The 25993-nt window shown below is 37.3% G+C and overlaps 1 protein-coding gene across 1 annotated transcript in view; it reads left to right on the top strand.

The window, feature by feature from the left end:
* The window catches only part of ptk7b (protein tyrosine kinase 7b), a 107752-nt gene that overhangs the window by 69882 nt on the left and 11877 nt on the right, over window positions 1-25993 (top strand). The window contains exons 4-14 of the mRNA XM_066678883.1: window positions 317-480; window positions 1825-1972; window positions 2622-2752; window positions 4939-5205; window positions 5696-5832; window positions 7245-7380; window positions 8446-8565; window positions 9407-9556; window positions 15925-16069; window positions 17126-17253; window positions 24967-25164. Of these exons, the coding sequence (XP_066534980.1) occupies window positions 317-480; window positions 1825-1972; window positions 2622-2752; window positions 4939-5205; window positions 5696-5832; window positions 7245-7380; window positions 8446-8565; window positions 9407-9556; window positions 15925-16069; window positions 17126-17253; window positions 24967-25164 (1724 nt within the window). The remainder of the gene's footprint in view (window positions 1-316; window positions 481-1824; window positions 1973-2621; window positions 2753-4938; window positions 5206-5695; window positions 5833-7244; window positions 7381-8445; window positions 8566-9406; window positions 9557-15924; window positions 16070-17125; window positions 17254-24966; window positions 25165-25993) is intronic.

The following is a 25993-nucleotide window of genomic DNA, read 5'->3' on the forward strand; positions in this document are numbered from 1 at the left end:
TTGAAAGCATTAGCATATTTTCTTCAGGATATTTTTTGTGAACAAAGAAATAAACTTATATAAGCACTACAAAAAAGGTTAGCATTGAATTGATTCCTAATTTTGGTGTTTGAGGGAGCATTTAACCTTCTAAATCATAGGCTTCTTTTTCAGTTATTAATCTTATATTAATATTAATATGTTTTTAATTATATAGGAACTGATAGTAAGCTAATATGTAATTTATGTAACGTAGGATTGAAGTGTCATTAAAGGGATCCCATAAGTGTCCAATTTCTGTGAAATGTAAGTGTTAAGCCTGTTGTGCTCCTTGTAGGCCAAACATTAAGTGGTTTAAACATGGAGCAGTGCAGCCTGTTAAAGAGAGAAACTTCACTTTAAGAAATCCAGCTCCTGTAGACTCTGGTGTCTACAGCTGCTGTGCTCGCAATGGAGCCGGACAAACCTGCAGCAACTCCAACTTCACCCTCAGCATCAAAGGTACACTGGTGTGTGTTTGTGCATTGTGCATGTGTACAAAGTGATAAGATCTTTTTAAAGCTCTTTATCCAGGGCATGAGTTGACTTCATCTAGTATTAGTATGTGTTTCTGGGCTAACTAACTAACTACTAACTATCATCACCAGTAGATTGACCAGAGGAGGATGGGTCACCCCTTGTGAGCCTTGGTTCCTCCCAAGGTTTCTTCCTCAGCTGGGGGAGTTTTTCCTTGCCACTGTCGCCCCTGGCTTGCTCACTTGAGGGTTTTACATTTGTCTTTACATTTCATGTCAAATCTTGTCTTACTGGAATTCTGTGAAGCTGCTTTGTGACAACATCAGTTGTGAAAAGCGCTATATAAATAAATTTGATTTGATTTGATTTGATCTGTTTTTGAGTTACTGTGTGAGAGAGGGAGATGAGTATTTACTCACCAACTATAGGTCCTGAGTGACCCAGCGGTCTACGTTTTGGGTCTATGTAACTTGAAGAATGTGTCATTGAACACTGATTTACTACAAATATAGAACTGTGTTTATTATTATTATTTATGGTTTCTCTGCATTCTTGTGTTTGATTTTAAGTGTTTATGTAGGTATTATACAATGACCAGTCAAAACATTAATATGATCTAATTTCTAGACTTATTATGTAGAATTACAGAATGTAATTGATATGTTGATCTACATATAGTTTGTTAGCCCCTTAGCACTGTTGTGAGGACCAAACAGGACTAATGTGTTACATCACCATTCCTTTCTGTTCATTATTTTTTCATCATTTGGGAACTGAGGGTATAGTTCAATTTTAGAGCAAGAAAATCATTTGATAGCATTGAACGTGAGTAATTATTGGATACTCTTATAGTATTTGGAATTCCCTAAAATTTTGTTTCAGCGATATAGGTGAATTATAAAGATATGGAGAGTGTACTAGAGACCAATGATGGTTTTCTGATCCTTTTAAGTGGTGGTAGGTATTAGACAAGGCAGTTCCCTGACAGAACTGATTTAAGCTGTTCATAACTGTGGTGTAGCTTTAATTTGTATAAGAATGATACAGACGGGAGTAGAGAATGAATGAAGAATCATTTTGAGGGTGTGTGGGATTATTATGAGGCTCTGTTACATTACTACTAGTATCTAAATTTGACGACTTTTTGAAATACAGCGTGTGGCAGCGTGATTTTGTCTTTTATGTGATTTTGTGTTTTTTTTTCTATTGATCTGATGGTGTGAATAAAGTCCACTTACAAACTCATCTAGACTTTTCATATTTAAAAACCCAATCTCTCTCTCTCTCTTTCTCTCTCTCTCTCTCTCTCTCTCTCTCACCCTCTCTCAGACAAGACTATTCCTCTTTTAGTTGTTGCTCCTGAGGATCAGGTGGTGTTTAGAAATGAAGAGGCTGTGTTTCATTGTCAATACTCAGCCAAACCTCTACCGGTTATAGAGTGGCTTCACGACGATGATCTAGTAGTCAACAAAACACGGTCAGCTTCTCTTCTCATATCATCCTGTGTCTTCTCTTCTCTTCTCCCTTCATCCCACTTTTTGTTTTTTAGTGATCATGTGCAATCTCCAAAAATATAAAATCTCATTTTATTTATATTTTTATGTAATATTTTTATTCCTGTAGTAACTGGCTGGGTGAAAGGCAGCTCATGAAGGAATGTATGCATATAATTTGTTTCTGTTGATTTTCTTCGAGCTGCAACTGAAACAGCTTTAGAGGTTGCTTGGAGCTGAGGAGATTAAGGAATAAGTGAAAGTGTTTTTACACAGGACGTACAAGTACAAATGACAGGGGTCTGTAGGAATTGTGCTTTTATGGCCTAAGCACTTGTGCAGACACAGAGGGTTGTTTTTAGATAACTAAACTGAGTTTTCAGTGCTGTCACTTGCATTTCTCTCTGTTTACTGAGCCTGTGTGTCCTTGATTTTTTTTTTCTCTCTCTTCTGCTTGATGCAAATCTCCTGGAACACTGCCACAGAATCACATACTGTACAGGCCTCTTTCATAACACCTTCATGTTACTGTTATCTGTCATGTTTTCTGCCAAGTTCTATTGTGTAGCTGCTCAAATATCTTTTATTTGAATTGTCAGTACATTTGTTTCTGTGTGTTTTTGTGTTTTGCAGTGTAATAGTGTATAATAATGGCACTTTGAGGATCACTCAGGTGAAGAATCGGAGCACAGGGCGGTACAGGTGTGTGGCTCGTTATGGAGTTGATAAACAAGTTCACACCGAGGCTACTCTACATATCGCAGGTAAGACACAATTCATATACATACTTATCTGTATACACACACATAAAACAAAGACACTTTTTTTACTTACACATTTACAGGATTTAGCAGACGCTCTTATTCATAGTGACATAGTGACAAACGTGCTTAGTGTTCAGACAGATTGTGTACCCTAGCTTGTACAAATAGGTTTCAGTCCAAAACATTTCAGTCTGCCAGAACAAGGCCCAGTGCTGATATCTAGAAAGAACACTCAAACACACACATACAGGGTTCAAACATTGCTCTGGGTGACTGTAGGTGAGGCATTTGGTGTGATCTCTCTGTGTCCGTGTGGATTTCCGAGTTTTAAAATGGGTTTCAAAGTTTGTGGTCACTGTTGTCCATGGGTTTCAAAGTTTGTGGTCACTGTTGTCCATACATTGTGAATAGAAGACAGGTCTGGACCAGACAGGCCATTCAAGCACACTCTAAGTCTATGAAACCTCACTGTTATAACTCATGCAGAATGAGGCCTGGCATTATTCTACTGAATTAGACATGGAGCTCTTAGGAAACAACATCATATTTATGGCAGGTTGTATCTCTCCACAATACCAGTATAAGCCCCTGCATGACTAGTCTTTTCTGATATATATATATTTATATATATATATATATATATATATATAGATAGATAGATAGATAGATAGATCACCCATGCTGTGGGCATTGATGAAGAGTTCTTGAAGAGTTTTGTCCACCCCTCTCCCATCTCCTCTTTGCACAGAGGTTGCATTATGTCAAATTAGTAGCATATCATTGCTGTCCAATTAAAGACATTTATCTACATTTTTGTAGATATTATTTTTGCTTCATCATTTGAACCTAGCAGATTTCCGTAATGTTGTATGAAAATTTCATGATGAATGGACCAACATAATTACTTGAAATAAAATCTGTTTACATTGAAAATTAAGGAGGTTGTTCCTTCCTTCTGTAAATTTACTCTTTTGGAGATACAGTAATCCCTCGCTACTTCGTGGTTCATCAGTCGCGGATTCGCTACTTCGCGGGTTTCTTCAAGGGGGCTTATGGCCGCTATACCACAGATATTGAGGGGAAATCTAGGAAAACTGTGAAAAATGAATAACCAAAATATTTCATTAAATTAAATGTCATTTTAAAAAATTTCATAAAATTCTTTTATATTTTTTGCTATTATTAGCCCATTGTCAGCAAAGAAGAGTGCACAAATCTTTATGATTTCGTTTTCAAATCCTTTTCTTCTTCTTTTTAGTTCATTTATTATTCTATATGTTATTAATTTGAATAATGTAGTAGACCCTGTGCATCCTCTTGGTAGCAGACCACATGCATTATACTGCACAGTAACTTCTTGCTGACATACCAACATATCATTATTAAGTATTTCTTACATACAATACATGTATTGTTCATGTCCACATCCAAGTAAAATTTACTTACGCTAAATCACAGCTTAGGAATTACTCTATTAAAGAAACTGGTAGGATATCAGTAGTTCCAGCTGAAAAACATTATAGAATGACTGTTTAATGCAAAGGGTGGGTTGTTAACAGTACAGGGAGGGTTTTAAAAGTCCAAATACTCATTAAATACATTAAAAATATATATCTTTCCTCTACTTTGTGGAAATTCGATTTTCACCAGTGGTCTTGGAACTCATCCCCTGTGAAAAACGAGGGATCACTGTACATGTTTTTCATTGGAAAGCGATGATATTGTAATTGAAAAGCAAAAGCCAAATACATATTGTATTTTCATTTTAAAATCGTCACATAAAATCGCAGTTCATGAAGAAAAAAGCCCAAGTGTAGTTTGAGTTTTCTTTTCCTAATTGGCTAGATTTGATGACATTGAACATTATATAATTATAATATTAATTTAAATGTTATTTTTGCCATTGATGACCCATGATTGAGTGGAAAAATAAATGGCAAATGATTTTTTTCCTTTTTTTTGTCATGATATTTGCAAATGTGGAAAAAGAAGTGACAAAAAAGGTATTTGCATTTATTTTTTTTTTTTATTATTTCATTTTTTTTACTGGGTTTTCTTCCCATGTACTAATTTCATGGGTTGAAGTGCTGTCCTGTTTAATCCCAGTTTTGCCTTTTATTTCCACTTTGCTTAAATCTTTCTTCCACTATTTATTTCCATTTTATATCTTTCGTGTCATCCTGTAGAGATAGAGGAGATGGGTCCCAGTGTGGTCAGATTTTTTTCTTCTAATCATGTGGAGAGATTGTCATGTGAGGCTCCTGGTGGTCATCCCTTGCCGAAGGTGTGGTGGGAACATGAGGATGAGAAAGTGGCCTCTGAAGGACGAGTGTATCAGCAGGGTCTTGACCTGATCTTCAACCCCATTAAGGACAGAGACTCGGGCACCTACACCTGTGTGGCTCAAAACAAAGCAGGCCAGAAACGTCAGGAATTTACTGTGACTGTGGCTGGTGAGTATTAACAATTTGCCGGACTTGAGAACTCAAGTTGGTCTTTCGAATCACACTTGTGTTGCATGTTTACTTTTTAACAGTTTCACTCAAAAATAATTTTTAATGGAGCAATCAGTCATTTCTTCTAGTGATTCTTATTCATGTTATGACAGCTGTTATACTGATACCTTGTGGCTTGGATCTCTTCTGTAACAAACCTATTTTTAAAATGGCCACCCCATGTGGGAGACTTGCTTTGTGGAATGGAAACGCTTAGGAAACCAGAGATTCAATTTAGACTCACACTTTAAAGATTCAACACTTGGCTTGGATTTGCACCTCAGAGAACTGAGATTTGATGCAGACTCCCATCTAGACTTCACTCTGACTTGACACTTGATTTGACCTTCCATAAAGTAACTGGTGATCATGCCTATGCTATTACCAAAAGAATGTTGGTTTTAATACTGGTCGCTATAATTATTTAATCACCTGATCTCCCCCCTAGGTACCCCAGAGTGGGACACAAGGCCCCAGGACACTTCCATGGAGGAGGGGCAGCCAGGATACCTTCACTGTCATGTCCAGACCACACCTCCACCCCTGGTCACGTGGTACCGTAACCTACAGGAGATCAGTGTAGAGGTCCGTTATATATTCTGAAGGAGAATTCAATATCATTTCACAGTTTAATTAAGGATTACTATCCTTAATAGTATCCTATGGCTGGTATACAGTGAATATCACAGCTGTTCCCCACATGGCAAGCTGGGTTCGAATCCCAGGTCAGAGGCAAACATTAAGAGTTCATATTCTGCATTAGCCTACCTGTGTTTTATGATAATAATTTATAAATATCTCCGGATATAAGCAAAAGCCAGATGGCATTAATTGATGTTATAGAGCAGGTAATGTCACTCCGGACCCACAGCAACCCTGAACTGGCTAAGCACTTACAGAAAATGAATGAATTAATAATAATAATTTTTTGTAATAAAGGTTTTGTGTATATATATATATATATATATAAATCAAAATCATTACCACAAGCCATTATTACTACTAGTACAAAAATCAACGCAACTACTACTAAATTCAAGAATATTCTAAAAATGACCTTAATGTGAGGTTGATTATTTGTAATTGATTACAATATTAGAGCAAAAGGTTAAGTTTATTGGGAAAATCTGTAAAAGGAGGCTCTAGTCCCCTGCTGGTTAACCTCTAGCTTGGATACAATTAAGAAACAGTTGGCAAATAGGGCATGCATGTTATCTGACCACAAATGTTGTACCTGGGCCTGTAGATCCTGCACACTCATAGGTTGCCGAAGCTTGTGTCACAGCTTTTTCCATAAATGTTTAGTATTAAACCTGGCCACCTGGCAGGCCAAGAAATTGTTACATTGTCACATAGGCATTCCTGAGAAACCCTTCCTGTGTGGGTGAGCATTATCCTGCTGAGAAATGGCAGTTGGAAGCCCTGCCATGAAAGGCAACACATGTGGCAGCAGAATGCCCTGCATGTATTGCTGAGCTGTTAGTGACCCTCATATTTCTACCAAATGTTATTGAATGTAATATGCGATGGTTCCCCAGATAATCACACCTGCAGTTAGGGCAGTGTGTCACTCCACACCAATGCCAGGATTGAGGCGCTTTCGGATTTCATTTTCGGATCCCAAGCACTACTTGCACGCTCCCTGACACTACCTAACAGCTAGGTCATAAAGGCAAATGACCATCCTACTTCTTACAGTCCAATAACGTGTTCCTCAAAGTCTGTAAAATGAGCAAAATGAGAGGTATGTCTTGCAGTCATTGATCTCACACTAAGAAGTACACTACATAAAAGTAGCCTCTGAGAGCCTTGCTATAGGGCAGTGGGAAGCATTTTATGGGCTCTTGTAGAAAGACATTGACTAATCACACAACATTTGTAATCATTTATATATATGTATGCCTGAGATATTACTGAATTGTTGCATTTTATTTTATCTGTGTGTGTGTGTGTGTGTGTGTGTGTGTGTGTGTGTAAACCTGTTGATATGTTTCAAGGACTCACGATTTAAGGTGTTTCCTAATGGGACTCTGAAGATAAAGAGTGTGGAGGTATATGATGGTGTGATGTATAACTGTCTGTGTAAGACTGTGGGAGGTGTCTTAAATGGACAGGCCAGAGTTTACATACTGGGTAAGTTTTCATTTATGTGCTAAAAACATGACTTATGGTGATGTTATCATGACTTAATGGTGCTTTTCCACTGCTTGGGATTGGCTCGACTCGGCTCAGCTTGCTTTTAGCTTGTCGCTTTTGAGCTAGCACAGCCCCCCTGCGGTGATGTCGCAGAACTCCTTCACTAACGGGAACCATAGACGTTAAAAATCACAACATTGGCAGCGATAAAGTTATGCGCTGTTTACTCATATATTCGCACGTTTTTTTTTGTTTTGTTTTGTTTTTTTTTGGACCCAACACAGCTCCATTTGGGTTTTTTCGTCAGTCAATAGCCCAAGGAGTGCTTAAACCTCTTCGAAACAGCTTGAGGTAATGTTACGAGCTCCTGTTGTGATTCGAATAAGAACTAAAAGTGAAAGCTGCCGTAACTTCAGAGATTTTACAAGCAGCATGATTCTGCTGGAGCACTGCATTTCATGGTGATTGACAGGTCTCTGGTTCCAGGGACCCAGTAACTAATTTGGCCAGTGGAAAAACAAAAGAGCCGAGTCGAGTCATGTAGGTTCCATGCAGTGGAAAAGCCCCATTAGTTGCACTAGGTTTGATAGAAAATATCTTATAAAAAGCTCAATAGACAAAATTATGCTGTATATGTCTGACAGAGAAATAATATAGGTGTTATGTTGCAATTCAGTGATCCAGACCTTTATGGAGAGTTTTCAAGTCAGCAAAAATATAAACATTTTTGCTGACTTTTTTCATCTTTTCATGTTTATTGCTAACATCTTTTTTTCATTTAGAATATCAACAAAACAAATATTTTCATTCCAAAACATCACTCTTCAGTTTGTTATAAAAGATATAAAACTGTTTTTACTGCTCAGTTGTTTGTTCTTTGCCTGGTCACTTTGGGCTGCTCTGCAGCTATAATATTTATAAAAGATTATTTGTTAAAAATAGTTATTATATTCTAATATTTCTTAACTGTATATTTACCGAAAGTAAATATTACTCAAAGTGAAAGGTTAAATATAAATGTATATGTATATGTGTGATATGAACTCAATTTCTGTGTTTCAGAGAAGCTGAAATTCACCCCAACTCCACAGCCTTCTCAGTGTCTGCAGCTGGACCAAGATGCCAGTGTCCAGTGTTCTGCTACAGGTCGAGAGACTCCCTCTATACACTGGACCAGAGCAGGTGAGAAAGCCACAACATCACACAAGGAAGAATCTGCATCATACAAACCCCATTTCCAGAAAATTTTGGACATTTTTGAACAAAACGCAATAAAAGCAAGGATTTGAACAATAATTTTATTGACAAAAGCACAAAAAAAGGTCACCAAAAATTTTTAATTTGTCATATGCAACACACTCCAAAACTCTTGGGAAAATAATGCAAAATGTTTATAGAATATTTGAGTTACAACATTTTGAAACATCCCAATGTAAGCAGGAAAATATTATATTTATATATATTTATATATTATATATATTATATAGATTTCTGACCTGAAATACACATGTAGCCACAGGATGCCCTGCACATATTGCTGAGCTATTAGTGTCCTTTGTATGACTTCTAGTTGTGAGCAACTGTAATATGTGATAGTTCCCCAGATAATCACACCTGCAGTTGGGGCAGTGTGTCACTCCACAACGTCAGGACTCACCACAAGTGTTTCATACCAAATTGCATATAATTTACTTTAAGAATATACACTAAACAAAACAAAAACAAAATTATTATTAGACTGTGTAGTCTTTATATAATAAAACATGTATTACCCCAAATATGAAAAAGCATAACAAAAACTACAAACAGTATAAAACAAGCTTTTGGGCTTCTTAATAAACTTTTATTAAGGATTTTATTGCATTTTTAGATGATGTCTCAACTTTTCTGTCAATGGGGTTTGTAGAAGAACATGCAAATATATGACACATGCCTCACTAATGCTACAGTTACCCTTAGATTTGAAATCCAACCTCCCTCTATACCACTCAAAACTGTGTGCGTTTGTGTCTCCTGATGGCAGATGGCAATGCTGTTCCAGCTCATGTGGAGCAGGTGAATGGGGTGTTGCACTTTGGGAAGGTGAAGCGCAGTGATGCAGGGAACTACACCTGTGTGGCCAGTAACCGTCTTCAGGGAGAAATCAGAGCCTATGTTTCTCTCACTGTGGGGGGTAAATTTGTATTTTCTGTGTTGTTGAATATACTTACAGGAAAAGATCACATACCCATTAATGAAGTTAATTCTGGACAAATAAATAAGACTGTCAATATTGTTTGTTCCATGTAGTACCATGTTTAATAGCTTACAGCTATGATGATTGCTTATTTCAAAACAGCCTGCTTAGTATAAACTCTAGAAAATACAGGGTCATATTCTAACAAATAATTTTCAGTCTCTGTCCTTCTCCTCACATTCTGGCTCTCTGTGAATTGGTCAGCACACCTTTCGCAAGTGTTTTACATTAGGACAACATACAGATAATGAGCATGACAAAGTATGCCAGACCTCAGCTCCAGCTCCGTCTGTGTGTCTCTGGGTTTGGCTCCAAACCCCTCTTCCTAAGTACAAGGTTCCTCTTCTTCCCAGTCTTGTCCATGTGGGTTACCTCCGGGTGCTTCCTCTACTTGTCTACTTGCCTCCCCAATACTTGTTGGTAGGTGGATTGGCGACTTAAAAGTGTCCATATGTGTGTGTGTGTGTGTGTGTGTGTGTGTTTGTGTGTTGCCCTGTGAAGGACTGGCGCCTTCTCCAGGGTATGTTCCTGCCTTGCGCCCAGTGATTCCGGGGAGGCTCCGGCCCCACCGCGACCCTGATCTGGATAAGCAGTTACAGACAATGAATGAATGAATAAATATTATGAATGCATATAGCTGGAGATTCTTCATGTCAGATGTGTTTTCACAGCCTGAAAGGTTCCACATATTTTGGCAGGCTTTAGTTTTGGGGCAGTGTCTGTGCAGTGCATGAAAGGGGCACCGCATGGATTCAGTGTGATTATCTACACACATGGACAAAATTGTTGGAACCCCTCGGTTATGGAGAGAGATTAGTCTCAAAATACTTTACAAATGCATAAATGTTAATCCAACAATTAAATGCAAGTCATAAATATGTTTCACTATTCATAAATGAATACATCCCAATCTGTGTTTCACAGGCTGCAATTTGTATAAATACAGTTACATTCATAAATACATGTTTTTGGTTTGCATAGATATATCACAATTTTATGCGAAAATAAATACATTTGTTTACGTTTACATTGCAAATATTTCTAAAGTCAAAGTCTCGAATTTAAAATTTATTTGTAAATTGTAGAATCTGCGTTTGTGGATCAAGTCACACACGTGTTGTCCGTGATGTGCATTTATTCTTTTCCTCTCGCGGGTTTTTGGATTTTGAGACTTTCCTTTTGCATTTCACCCGATCCAAATACAAATGCCGCCTAATCCACAAATGTGGCCAGCAGGCGAACAAGACATCGCTAGGTGGCACTGTTTTTTTAGGACATGTGGTGCCAACTTAAATGGAGACACATTTTCGGAACTTTTAATGTGGAAGTTCGAACAAAAAGCCGCCCAAGCCGTTGAATTCAGCTTCATATCACAGACAGTTAGGAGCAGGTGATCACAGTGGAACGCTTTTGAAGGTGCCCTAAATTTAACAACGTTAAAGTCCAGCAGAACTTCTTTAATTTTGCTGCAGACTAGGGTTGTCAAATAAAATATGTTAAAATCATCCTGTATTTGGACACTAAAAGCCATGTTGCGTATTGGACTGATACGGGATGCGATATGTTTCATAATTTTGAGATTGGATTGTTAAGACGGATGATCTGTATGGAACGCCATTGGTCTCTAAACGTGTTGGATTCTCCGTGTTAACACGTAGGGGAATCATAGGACACACACACACACACACACACACACACACATATATATATATATATATATATATATATATATATATATATATATATATAAAGATGACCACAGAATTCACTGCTGAAAGAAAAAAACATTTTTTTTAATTCATATTGTTTTGTTCAATTCCATTTTGAAGGAGATTTAACCTCTAAAATTTTTAATGTATATATAGAAGTAGATATACATAACTAAATGAAACATGAGTAAATTAATCTTTAAACACATTATACATGTTTACAGAAAGAGGAGGATCTGGAAAGTTCATTTGACTGTGGGTTTGTATTGACACCGTATTGTTTAGCAGTATGCTATTAAAAGAATGTACATAATTTATCAATGTGAATGAATTACACTTCAGTATGTGTCACACACATAGTCTGAGAGAATAGTGATGCTTGTTTGATATAAAATTATTAAATGTTTTAGAGCATTTTATGAAGTTCTATAATAATATGCATGTATACAAATTTTAAGTTATTAAACACGAGTGTCTTTTATTGTGAAAAATAAACTCCCAGTTGCCATGGGAATCAGCTTACTAGTATTGGTGTCTTCACACTGCTCACGTAGGGCTCACCGTAGCCATAGGTCAGCACTTAGCTCATTATGTTGTGAATAATTCAGAGGAATCACAAGTTCACAAAGGATATATATTTCGTGTCAGCTACAGTGCGTGATATAAGTCTTATTATGAATATGTAAGTACGCCTGGATTTGAGGCCTCCATTGGTGAAAACCTTAAGAAGCATATAAACGTCTCAGTTTTGTTTACTTTATCATGACAAAATTTTACATATTAACACGCAAATTTTTAATAACTTGTTAACGCACGTGGTCACACGTTTAGAGCCCAATGGCATTCCATAGATTTATTTCAGAGAGATGCTCTCCCTCCGCCAGAGCAGACTATGCACTTCTCATTGGTTATCACTTTTATTTAGCCAACCAGCAGCCAGAGTTAGCTATCTATCATTTACTGTGGTAGCCAATGGAGTCATAGTTCTGCCTACAGGTTTTGCTGTGGCCCTGACAGCAACAGGTCAGTCCTGAGACACTAGGGGAAACAACAGTGGCACCTATCGGTGTCTTGTTCGCCTGCTGGCCACATTTGTGGATCAGGCAGCATTTGTATTTGGATCGGGTGAAATGCGAGAGGAAAGTAATAAATTTTAAATTTGAAACTTCGACTTTACAGATATTTGCAATGTAAATGTAAACAAATGTATTTATTTTTGCATACAATTGTGATATATCATATATAACAAAAGCATGTATTTATGAATGTAAGTGTATTTGTACAAATTGCAGACTGTGAGACAAAGACTGGGATGTATTCATTTGTGAATAGTGAAACATTGGTGACTTGTGCTTAATTGGTGGATTAACATTTATGCATTTGTAAAGTTTTTTTAGACTAATCTCTCTCTCATACTCGGTTAATGAAAGAAAAACCCACAATTGTCACAGAAATAACTTGAATCTGACAAAAGTAATAATAAATAAAAATGCCATTAAAATTAACGAATGAAAGTCAGACATTGCTTTTCAACCATGCTTCATCAGAATTATAAAAAACATAATAAACTTTCTGAAACAGGCCTGGACAGAAATGATGGTACCCTTATCTTGATATTTTGTTGCACAACCTTTTGAGGCAATAAAATGATTTCTGTAACTGTCAATGGGAGTTCTGCACCTCTCAGCAGGTATTTTGGCCCACTCCTCATGAGCAACCTGTTGCAGTTGTCTCAGGTTTGAAGGGCACCTTTTCCAGATGGCATGTTTCATCTCCTTCCAAAGATGCTCAATAGGATTTAAGTGAGGGCTCATAGAAGGCCCTTAGCCAATCTTGGGTGTTTTTAGCTGTTTTTTTGGGTCATTATCCTGTTGCAAGACCCATGACCTGTGACTGAGACCAAGCTTTCTGACACTGGGCAGCACATTTCTCTCTAGAATCTATAGACCCACTGACTGATTACAAGATTGTAGACACCTGTGATGCATTTTCATAGAATTTTTATTTATTATTACTTTTGTCAGATACAAGTTATTTCTGTGACCATTGTGGGTTTTTCTTTCATTAACTGAGGGAATCAACAATTTTGTCCACGTGTTTATAATATTATCATCTCTATGAATGAATGAATGAATACTGGTATACAAAGCCTACAAAGTTTGTATTCAAGTTCCTTGAATTCCAGGGATTTATTTGGCCAAAGCCAGAGCCGTAGCTTATGCTGTGTCTGTCATAACTGTGTCTCGAACCGTCAGAAGTCCAGAACAACATATTCTTCATCTGTCAGCACAATTTTGCACCAAATCCTATAATACCATTGCCTTTTACAAAAGAAGCGTTTTACAAATGACTTATGCACAAATTCATTCGTCTCATATTTCATTAATGAGGCCATTTTAAGGACAATCAGCTAGTTCAGGACTTTACCCATTCGTTTTAATAAAACTCTTGCTCACTCAATTTATACACTTCCACCTCATTCAGCTTTTAATCTAGAAACACAGCACTCTGCAGTATAATAGATAAAATACTGAAATACTGTGCTTGAGTTTTCCTCAGTGGTCTGGTGTACAGTATTCATACAGCATTTGTTGAAATATGATATGGTTTCCAGCTTGAACACAAATGTCTGTAACATTTCTACTGCACATAACTCTGATTTTATCCTGCCTGTGCCCTTGCGCAGTGTCTGGGCAATATCCAAGTAAGGCCATATGTGACTAGAGATTGTAATATTATAGATAATCACACTGAATCCATGCTGTGCCTCTTTTATGCACTGCACAGGCACTGCCCCAAGACTAAAGCCTGCCAAAATATGTGGAACCTTTCCAGCTGTGAAAACACATCTGACATGAAGAATCTTCAGCTGTATGCATTCATACTATTTATTCATTAATTCATTGTCTGTAACAGCTTATCCAGTTCAGGGTCACGGTGGGTCCGAAGCTTACCTGGAATCACTGGGCGCAAGGCAGGAACACACCGTGGAGGGTGCGCCAGTCCTTCACAGGGCAACACATACACTCTCACACTCACACCTAGGAACACTTTTGAGTCAGTAATCCACCTACCAATGTGTGTTTTTGGACTGTCGGGCAAAACCTACGCGGACACAGGGAGAACGCACCACACAGATAGTCACCTGGTGCAGGACTTGAACCCACAACCTCCAGGTCCTTGGAGCTGTGTGACTGTGACACTACCTGCTGCACCACCGTGCCACCCAAATATAAATAAATAAATAGACAGTGTGGTCTTTCTATAATAAACCTGTATTATCTCTAATCTGAAAAAGCATAACAAAAACTAAAACTAACAGACTAAAACAAAGCTAGAACAAAAAACAGTAGAAAATTAGAGGAAAGTGAGACAAAATTGGAGAGAAAGGCCGTTAGAGATGCACTGAGATTCTGTAGCGTTTTTGTGAAGATCACACATTTTGGATATGTCTTAAATCACTATACAGTGCACTAAGGTTGCATAATGTAAAATATAACTGTGGGGTTTACTACCAAACACTGTAAAAATGTTCTGCAGCCCATGGTTGAATATGTTAACAATGTTGTAAATAGTGTTACGTTAGAAGTTTATTTATCTCCATTCTGAAATAATGCACTACAGACAGAACATATGGGAATTTGAGAGTCAGCTAGATGCATCTTGTTACAGATTACTATAATTTGGTAGAAGGAATTGACAATGTTAAGACATACTTGATGCTACTATTGTCATGAAGAGGAAGCATTTGAAAAAAGTGTTTTCATATTTGCAGAATGTGCTGAAGCTCTCTCTTTTAATAACCAATCTGAAATACCAACTATCTGCTATCAACCTATCAGAAACCTGCTAACTATTTATTTAGATACTTGTATTCAGCAAACAGCTCAATGCAGCTTTTAGCTATTAAAATAGATTTTTAATATTTGCAGGGGTAAGTTTTGCAGGAGAGCAGGATATGGGACTAAACTGTGCCCAGTTCGGGAAAGTTGGCAACCCTGCAGTTACATCAGAATGTAATAATTTTCTCAAACCCCTAATAGGAACAAGCATGAAGTTTCATAACATAGAGACAAAGAATTTCTGCTGTCTGTGTGATTTTTGGAGCGCAAGCTCTACCCCTGATTTTAAGCGGAGCCTGGAAACCACATAGTGTTGTAAATCTTCTGTCTGTCCAAAAATGCTATGAACCCAGAAACTATTTCTAACCTAATTTGCTAAAATTCATCCGCAGTTTGACCACTTTTATATAATAATGCTCTGATGAAGTTTGTAAATCTTGGTCCAGGATGGTCTTTTTGAGGACACTACACACATTTTAAATTAAAATAGTTAAAAATCAAATAACAATTGTTGCATGTAAATTATTGATTCTTTTGTTGGTCTTGAACAATGTTGTAATTACATGTTATGTCATTTTTCAATTAATTTGACTTATTAGTTCAAAGACTAAAGCTTACTATTTCAAGATGCTGACTTAATTTCAGTTATGTCCTTTAAGACCCCTAATTTGTTTATTGGGTTTCAATATGGCATGAATATCAAAGGATTAAACATATTAACCCCCCCCCCTCCTCCGCCTCCTTCTATTCTCAGTCAATATAGAGTTTCAGCTGGAACCAGAATACACCACAGTGTACCAGGGCCACACAGCCATGCTGCATTGCCAGGCTACAGGAGACCCCCAACCGTTCATCCAGTGGATGGTCAAAGACAAAGTGCTCTCTATCAGCTCCAGAAGGTCTGTTTTCTTTCTAATATTGTTTTCATTATATAAGTAGCCTAAAATAACATATATGAGAAGCTAGATCACAGAACACGTCATCTTGGCAAGATTACTACTCATTGCACAAGATATTTCTAACCCTGGCATTCACTAAAACATTAGATTTCCAGTTGAAATCGTCAGCAGTGGAAGGCACTAATGACAAGCTTCCACACTATACAGCACTACTCAGTGAGGCATAATATGTGGGAAACACTCTTCAAATAACAAATGTTCCCAATAATCTCATAACACAGGAGTAGATGGGTAGGATCTGGACTGAAAATGCTGTGAAATAAATCCTGGAAAAAATTGTGGAAAACAGGAGCAAAGAGAAGCTAGGCAAGTGTAGTTTATCCATTGTCACAGAGGATTTTCTGGCATTTCAAAAACAGGAAAGTCCAAAATACATACGCTTGTCATTGGAAGATCTGGAGAAGATTTGGTGCTTCATATCAATGTCTTTGTTTACAATAGTGACAAGTAATAAACTATAAAATTAGTTTATTACTTGTTTTTGAACATTTCTAAAACCAAGCCCCAAGATGACTTTCTGCATGATAAACATACAGTAGAAAACAACAGGGGCTGGGTCACAGAAACGCTTCCAAACATAAAGAGACTTTGATAAATGTTACCTCAACAACGTTCAACACATTTCTGTTCGAGGCTCCAGTGAAACACTGAGCTGCTCCCCGCGATGGACAGTGGACCTACAGCGCTGGAGCAGCGTGACTGTGTCCTACTTGCGCATGTGCATTTCAACATTAGGTACCAGTCAGTCAGTCAGTCAGTAAGCACATATGCGTCTTCTAGGCCGGCCCAGCATGTGGTCCGGCAAACATACACTTGGGTGCTTTGTTCATGAAGTTTTAATTCTATTTTGACAGATTTTGGTTTTTATTGTAGTGTTATATTGTATTTCTGCATATTAACAAAGGGCAGCGCAGTTTTGATGAGGAGTCTTCTCTCTCTCTCTCTCTCTCTCTCTCTCTCTCTCTCTCTCTCTCTCTCTCTCTCTCTCTATCTCAGGTTCCAAAAGATGCCAAATGGTTCTCTGGTTATTACTGATGTCACTACTGATGATACAGGAAAATACACTTGTATTGCTGGCAACAGCTGCAGCATTACAGACCGTGTGGCACAGCTCTATGTTGTGGGTGGGTATAAATGTATTTACACACACACACACATTATATATATATATATGTATATATATATATATATATATATATATATATATATTTCCAAGTGGTTTGGGGGGGGGGCATTGCTTGAGTTCCATTTTACTTTTAGGTCGGTGCAAAAGAAATATTTATTTGGTTGTTTGTTATTTTTACGTGTTAAAAATAAATGTTAAAATTGTCAGAAATTAGATAAGCATGTCTTTTTGTGCCATAGCATTCTTTTGCCAATTAAGACTGACAGTACATCCATTAGGAATGTTCTAGAGCAGTGGTTCTCAAATTTTTAGACCAAGTACCACCCATTATCAAAACAAAACCTCCAGGTACCACAGATGATTTCTACCACAGAAACATGTGCGCCCCTGGTTCTTCCTCTGTTCTAGGGGCATAGGGCAAATTTGCTTGCTTGAATTTTTGCACGTTTTTGTTGCTTATTTACTTGAAATTTGCATGCTTAACACAAAATTATCTAAAATAATTACTAAAAATTATAGAGAGAACACAAATAACTATAGGCCTAAACTGAATGTTTGAACACAATTATACATTTATGAGAATATATAAAATTTATGGGCAATAATTTGAAAGAAATAAAAAACGAGAAGAGGTCAATGTAATATCAGTTATGTGCTTTAATGGGCTATAGATGAAAACAGCGCAATGGGGGCTTGGGGCAGGTGCTCACAGCCGCTCTCTGCACTTGTAGCAGTAGGTGAAGGAGGGGCAGCGCTGGGTTAAACCTTGTTTTAGGGCTATAATGATACGAAGAGCGGCCATGTTTTCCTTCAGCCGAGTGTTTTCTTCTATTTGTTTTTCTTGTTTTTGCTTTGCCCTTTTTATAATAAAATCCAAATTGCTCACATCTGTCTCTAGCCTTTGCTTACATCCAGTAAGCAACTGAAACTGGGCTTTCTGTAAACGGATTTCTCAAAAAACTGGGGGATCATATTCCCTCCCTGGAAAAAAAGCAGAGGAACACAAATGAATTTCTTTGGGCATAATTATGAAAACTGTGAAACATTATGTAATTTACACATAGAAACCTCAGATTTTCAGTAAAGAGTAAGTTCCTTAATTGAGTAGTAAATTTTTCCAGGTAGTTTGGTGTACCACCTCTTGCTGCTTCACGTACAGCTAGTGGTACATCTACCACAGTTTCGAAACCACTGTGCTAGGGGATATGAATATCTCATAAAAAGTATATCAAAGCAAGTACATCAGATATTATAGATATCAGTACACCTTTCTGGAGAAGAAAAAAAATAATTTAAAATTAAAGAAGCTTTAAAATATTTAATGTACTTAGTCATAAAATGTCCATGGTGTGTGATCATGTTATATTTTATCTGACCCAAAAAGCCCCATTGCCCATCTAAAAATCTTTTTGTGCATTTTATATGAAGAAAGTGAATAACAACATGATTGAAAGGTGTAAATACTAATGTTGGTTTGTTTTAAAGAAATTTAGGCAGACTGGTGTGTTTTTTCGTGGTGTATGTGTGTTTAAAACAAATTTAGGAGTAAAAACTGTGTTTGAAAAGCCTCGCATATTCATTTATTCAAGGTGGAACAGAGAAATCAAGCTTGGTAACACAACAAATATAAGCATTTCACTAGCAGTTAGATGTGATTACTAGCAGGTAGACGTGTGTTTTAGACAGATAAAATGGGAATAAGTGTTCCAAAACGAGTTTTATATAACCTAGCACTAGCTTTAGCATCACATAGTTGTTTAAAGTGGAAATGAGTATTCAATAAGAAACTGGAGAATAATGTAAATAATCTCAAATGGATGCATTTAAGGTGTAACTAAATGCTTGAATGTGAAAAAGAAGCAAGGATCTACCTCCTAAAATGAAATGTATGGTTGAAGGGAAAATAACACCAGCCTTCTCTAATCTAAAAATTTAATGCAGTTTAGGCAGTGCATTCTTGTAAATGCAGGGAAAACGGCAGCGGCAGTTTCTCTTTATATTCTTGCCCTTTACAGAAGTAGGTAAATGTTTAGTGACGTCACGTACTGTTTGTTTTGATTTAAACTGATAAAGTGTAAAGAGTAACAGTTGCTTCAAAAAGTTTTACTGTGGAAGAGAATATTCAAGAAGCTGGCGAATAACACCAATAAATGGACACGTAAGGTGTAATGACATTCATTTCACATTAAACAACATTCTTAAACAACATCCATGGTGGAAAGGAAAATTGATAAGTAACACCAGTCTTGTCTAGTCTAAACATTTAAGGCAGATTTGGACAGTAAAACTTGTAAATGCAGGGAAATTGCAACCGCATGTTCACTTTTTTGCGTAGGTAGATGTTTTAGTGAAATGATGAACAATTTTCTGTTGATTATGGCACATTCTTTTTACCGATTATGGTCCAAGTTCTTAAACTTGTCTCTTTCTTGTTAGTTCTTGTTCTCCAGTCTTCTTCGGATGACCCTATTTCACTCGACGCCTGTTGCCTTGATGTTAAATTTGCCTCATTCAAGTGACTTTAACTTAATCAAGCTTAATTTTGAAAACAGAATTAAACCTATTCCATTCATGTGACTTATAAAGGCTTCTCATGGCTTTCTCCGTGTCACAAGATTCTTATCACTCTTCAGTATCGCTCTCAAGAATAGAGTTTGTGTGAAAGCCTGTCTGGATGTGTCTATTGGCACTTTGATATTTTCTGAGAGTATTTAATAGTAATGTTTAGTGATAGTAATAGTGATAGTAATGTTAGTGAAAGTGTGTTCTTTTTAGACATAATTAAGCCAGGACTCTATGCCATTTAATAGCTTTAAATACTCTAGTTATTATGATATTATCCATCCATCCATTATCCACCGCTTATCCGGGTCTGGGTCACGGGAGAAGCAGTGAGAGTAAAGAAACCCAGACCTCCCTCTCCCTAGCCACTTCTTCCAGCTCTTCCAGAGGATACCAAGGCGTTCCCAGGCCAGTCGAGACATGTAGTCCCTCCAGCGAGTTCTGGGTCTTCCCCAGGGTCTCCTCCCCATTGGACATGCCTGGAACACCTCACCAGGAAGGCGTCCAGGAGGCATCCAGACCAGAGGCCCGGACCACCTCAACTGGTTCCTCTCAACATGGAGGAGCAGTGGCTCCACTCAGAGTCTCTCCCGGATGTCCGAGCTCCTAACCCTTTCTCTAAAGGAGAGTGCAGACACCCTGCGGAGAAACTCTCATTTCAGTCACTTGTACCCGCGATCTCGTTCTTTCGATCACTACCCAAAGTTCATGACCAATACCCAAAGCTCATGACCCTTATTGGCGCCATCTAAACAGCCATGCAGGTAGGCTCAGCCTTGCCCGCCCACTCAGTGCTCTCCTCGAGTCAACATGTCACAGTACAGAGAGAGACACCACCGAAGTATTGAAATGTCTGAGAGGAAGAGAAGGACCGATTGGCTTTATTTTATTGCAGAAAATGAAACTGAATAGTTTGCAACAGGGCTGTTAAATACAGTGGAAACACAACAAACCTCTACAAGTACATGAAAAACCATGCAGCAGAAAATGCGGAGCCGCAGAAATGGAGAGAAGAGGAGAAACATAAGTATTTTACAAAGTATTTTTAGAAACAAAGTATTTTCTTGTCACGTACAATGTTTAGCAAAATTCTATCCTAGGTCTTTTGGATCTTTTGGATCTATGAATCTTAAATATTACAAAGTATCGGTATCTATATCGACAATACTGGCCCTGCATTTACTTGGTATCAGATTGATACCAAAATTCCCGGTATCGCCCACCTCTAAAATCAAGAGCTTTGCTTTTCTGCTCAACTATCTCTTCACCGCAACGGACTGGTACAGAGTCGCCTGTCAATGTCCTGCTCCATCTTTCCCTCACTCATGAACAAGACCCCAAGATACTTGAACTCTTCCACTAGAGGCAGGAGCTCACTTCCAAACTGGAGAGAGCACGCCACCCTTTTCCAGCTGAGTACCATGGACTCAGATTTGGAGGTGCTGATTCTCATCCCTGCCGCTTCACACTCAGCTGCAAACTGGTTCAGCAACAACTGGAGGTCCCGGATTGTTGAAGCCAATGATACTGATGTTATTATTGATAGCATATTATCCTACTTTCATATTGAATGATTTTTGTGCCAACAGGTTTTGATGTTAAAGTTTGAAAATCTGATTATGTTTACCCTGATGTGAATTTGTATTTGAGGTTTTGAAATTGCATTCTATAAGATGAATATTCATTTATATTTAATACGCTTACAAATATAAAATATATATTTTTTTAAATAATAAAAGATAGAACTTTAAATTAAATTAAATTCCAACAATACATTTCCAACTTATTTTCAGCACTCTTTATCAGAGAGCAAATTCTGTGGAAGATTTCTGATTCTCCATTTCTGGTTATTTTAACTGCTAATACTCAGTGTGGCAGGTAATAACTGCTATTACTCAGTGTGTTTCACTTTTCACAATTAATTTGCAGTTACTTGCCAATTCAGATGGGATTAAATATCCTGGAGCTCCTCTATGTTTAATTTCCATCAGCAGTCTCAGGGTCTTTCTCACATCTCTTCTGAGGAAAATCACAGGCTGAATTATGTAGTTGTTCACTCAGTGCTCTTCTCATATCTTGGATTAAATTGATATCTCTAAAACTGTTTTTTGGGTGGGCTATATATAAAATTACATTTAGATTGATTACAAAATTTTTATTTAATAATGCATATCATTATGAGAGGCTACTGAGGCTCTAGGAGCTGCTGCCTCTCATAGCATTACTGAAGCAGTATTTTCTCTTTGAGAAGTGTCCAGTTCAGAGCAGAGTTCCTGTGATCCTGCGCTCTGTCCAGTTATTTTACTCTCCGCTGTGTGGCCAGGTGTACAAACTATTGTCTTGCAGCCTTGAAATCACCAAGTTAACAGAGTTAATGTTATATTTTACCAGACTCAAAATGCCCCATGGTCCTTATAAATCTCCATGACCAGAGACGGAGTAAAATGAGAGGAAATATTGCCCTTATGTTTGAAAAGTGGAGGCAGTTTAGATGCAGCAACACTACTGAACAGAGCCAGAGCTGGCTAATTTTCTCCTGAACAGGTAGCTAATAGCAAATCATTTCGGAAAAAGAAAAAGTCTGTTAGGAGAGTGTTTTGTGTGTTTTATAGGAAAAAGGTGAATAACAAAAGGATAGAATGGTGTAAGTATCATTATTTTTTTGTTTTGTTTTAAAGAAATTGAGGCAGATTCATGTGTTTCTCCGTGGTGTGTGTCTTTTAAATAAATTAAGGAGTAAGAATAGTGTGTGAAAAGCCTCACATTTTCACGGACAAATCAAGCTTGGTAATACACAGCTAATATAAGCTTTTCACAAGTAGGTAGATGTTTTAGTGACATGATGTACACTTGGTCGTGTGTTTTAAATGGATAATACTGAATGTGTTCCAATACGAGATTTATAAATCCTAGCGCTAGCTTTAGCATCGCATATCTGTTTAATGTGAAAATGAGTATTCAATAAGAAGCTGGAGAATAACGTAAACAATCTCAAAATGTTTGTTTCTCACAACTCTCATTTATGGTGGAACTACATGCTTGAATACGAAAATTGTCATTAAGAGGATCTACCTCCTAAAATGAAATGTATGGTGGAAGGGAAAATAATACCAGCCTCGTCTAGTCTAAAATTTTAATGTGGTTTACACAGTACATTCTTGTAAATGCAGGGTAAATTGTGGCCGCTCTTTATATTTTTGCCTTCCACTTAAGTAGGTAAATGTTTAGTAACGTCACATACAATTGGTTTGTGTGATTTAAACTGATAAAGTGGAATAACATTTACTTCAAAAAGTTTCAAAAGCTGTAGCTAGTTTCGGCTCTTAATGTGGAACAGAGAATTCAAGAAGCTGGCGAATAACTCCAACAAGACTCGTAAACGGACACATGTAAGGTGGAAAATGTTTGACCTTGAAAATTGTGGATAAGATCTGCCTCTTATGGTGGAAGGGAAAATCGATAAGTAACACGAGTCTTGTGTAGTCAAAATGTTTAATGTGGATTTGGACAATATAGGCTTATAAATGCAGGGAAATGGCAGCTGCATGTTTACATTTTTGCGCAGGGAGATGTTTTAGTGAATTGATAAACAGTTTTCTGTGTAAACATGATTATTATGCCACTTTCTTACGATTACGGTCCACATTTTTAAACTTGTCTCTTTCTTGTTCGTTCAGTTTTCCTCAAACTGGCAACCTGCTCGAGCTTCACGTTGGGGGAGGAGGCAGACAACTCTCTCCGCTGTTTTGAAACTGTATTATAGTTCCAATTTTAAACGCTTGGTGTCAGTATTACAGACTGCTCCTTTAAATGGGACCTGGAGGTTGTGGGTTCAAGTCCTGCTCCGAGTGACTGTCTGTGAGGAGTTTGGTGTGTTCTCCCTGTGTCCGGGTAATCGGGTTTCATCCCACGGTCCAAAAACACAAGTTGGTAGGTGGATTGGTGACTCAAAAAGTGTCTGTAGGTGTGAGTGAGTGTGTTGTCCTGTGAAGGACTGGCGCCCCCTCCAGGGTCTGTTCCTGCCTTGCGCCCAATGATTCCAGGTAGTCTTTGTACCCACCGTGACCCTGAACTGGATAAGCAGTTACAGATAATGAATGATTAATATTGATGTTATTTGCCAGCCTCTTATTTGAATAAGGTTAATACATGCAAATCGAAAGAGGAAAATTGGTACCTGCACTTTTTTTTGTTTTTGGAAAATTTAAAATATTGCTTTTTATTTTATTTTGAAACTTTGTAAAAGAAAAGGATTGTCCTATAGTGCATGCATTAATGTAGGACAAGGGGAAAATATTTGGAAATCATAAATCTGGATGGATTCAGTTTGTGCTGGCACTGACACCTGCAGGCTCCTTGTAGATAAAATGTCATGCCTTTGATTTTGAGGTGTCTGATTCTGAGTTTATGTTAACTCTTTCCTTTGTGACCAAACATTTCTATGTAAAGTGTAAGTGTAATGTTTTTAAATGATATAGTCATACTTAATTTTCAAACATGCTTAATATGATCAAGGACATGAACTAACAAATTCTGTCAAATAATGTGTCTTATTTTGGCAGTAACGTAAAATTTTTGTCATTTCCTGGCCTAGAAACAACAAGAAAAGTGACAGAAATCTAGACCTCTCCATACAATATGCACTGAATTTGTGTATAAATTGTTGTAATGTATGTTCTGTTTCAGTACGTCCAGTACTTCCAGGGTTTTTGGCTCATAAAAATAGTTTAAACATTTTTAAAGGTGTTAAATGCCATAAAGAATTAAAAGTGAGTACTGAACCTGGTTAAAAGGTTATTCTCCATAATGGAAAAACTGACTATTTTAATGGGTTCTTTATGGTTTGGGCTTCTGTATGGAGTATCTTAACTAAATAACCTTTGAAATGCCTTTTTTAGGTTGTGAATTAACAACATTACCACAATAAAAGTCATATACTAGCACACTAAATAGAATATAAAAAATAATGCACCATCACTAAAAGTATTGCTATAGTATGTACGTTATTATAATATTATGTGATTGTAGACATGCTCTGTCAGTTCTGTTAGGTCAGAGCTGTGCGCTGCTTTGTTCTGTAGAATTTGAGTGATTATCCTGTGTGAATGAGTAAAAGTAATGAACAAGTTTTCTTTTGCTGTTGTTCCAGAGAAGCCTAAACCCTCTGACGAAGATGAGGGGAAAACCCCATATAAGATGATCCAAACCATCGGACTGTCTGTGGGGGCTGCCGTTGCTTACATCATTGCTGTTCTGGGCCTGATGTTCTATTGCAAACAGAGGCGCAATGCCAAGAGACTGCAGAAGGGACAGGATGGAGAGGAGCCTGAGATGGAATGCCTTAATGGTATGTGTGTGTGTATGAGAGAGAGAGACAGACACACACAGCTTGCGGGGGGTTATAAATATTGAATGGCTGATTTAAGGGGTTTTTAAAACCGATAGTTTTGTTGAATAATGCTTTGCTCAAAAATAAATTTTGTGTCTATTTTATTTTTTATTTAACCCAATTTAACGTCTAACCTGTATACACAGAGGTTTCTGTGACCTCCAGAAAGCACTTCATGGTATTGTGTTTCCCTCTAGTGGTTGCAAATAGCAGTACAGCAAAGTGCATTCCCTTGCTATGTTCAGCACTAATTAAAAGCGTTGCTGGCTTTGCTTTTGGTGAGAGACAGCAAGATATTTTCGTTTTCATACGTCAGGATTAAGAATATCAGGCAGCAGTGCCGCTGAGAGTTTTATTATGTATATTTACATACAATTGAGAACATACAAATTATAATACTTACATAATGACCGTTTTGTTGTTTTTAATTAACTTCAATGTGTGAAGTCTTCACTGTGTGTATTCTACTCAAATATGTTAAAGCTGTTTGCAGCTACAATGCTGTTCTATGTGGATGTTGCTGTGTAATCAGTTTTATGTATTTACTAGGCCTTTGTCAAACATACACAGGTGAGTATGTGTTGTAATATATGTTAATAGTGGTTCATGAATTTATTCCATTTACTTCCATGTCTAGTTATATTGTATACAATAATTATCCCCTCAAAATCAGTACCCATAAACATATCTTGTGTTTCATATACTCTTACTCTGATTTCTCTGATTCATTATTTTTATATTATGATATAAGTGATTCTGCGAGTTGAAAAATCTGCACAGTTGTATT

This window comes from Hoplias malabaricus, chromosome 8, assembly GCF_029633855.1.
Source record: "Hoplias malabaricus isolate fHopMal1 chromosome 8, fHopMal1.hap1, whole genome shotgun sequence".
Lineage (NCBI taxonomy): Eukaryota > Metazoa > Chordata > Actinopteri > Characiformes > Erythrinidae > Hoplias > Hoplias malabaricus.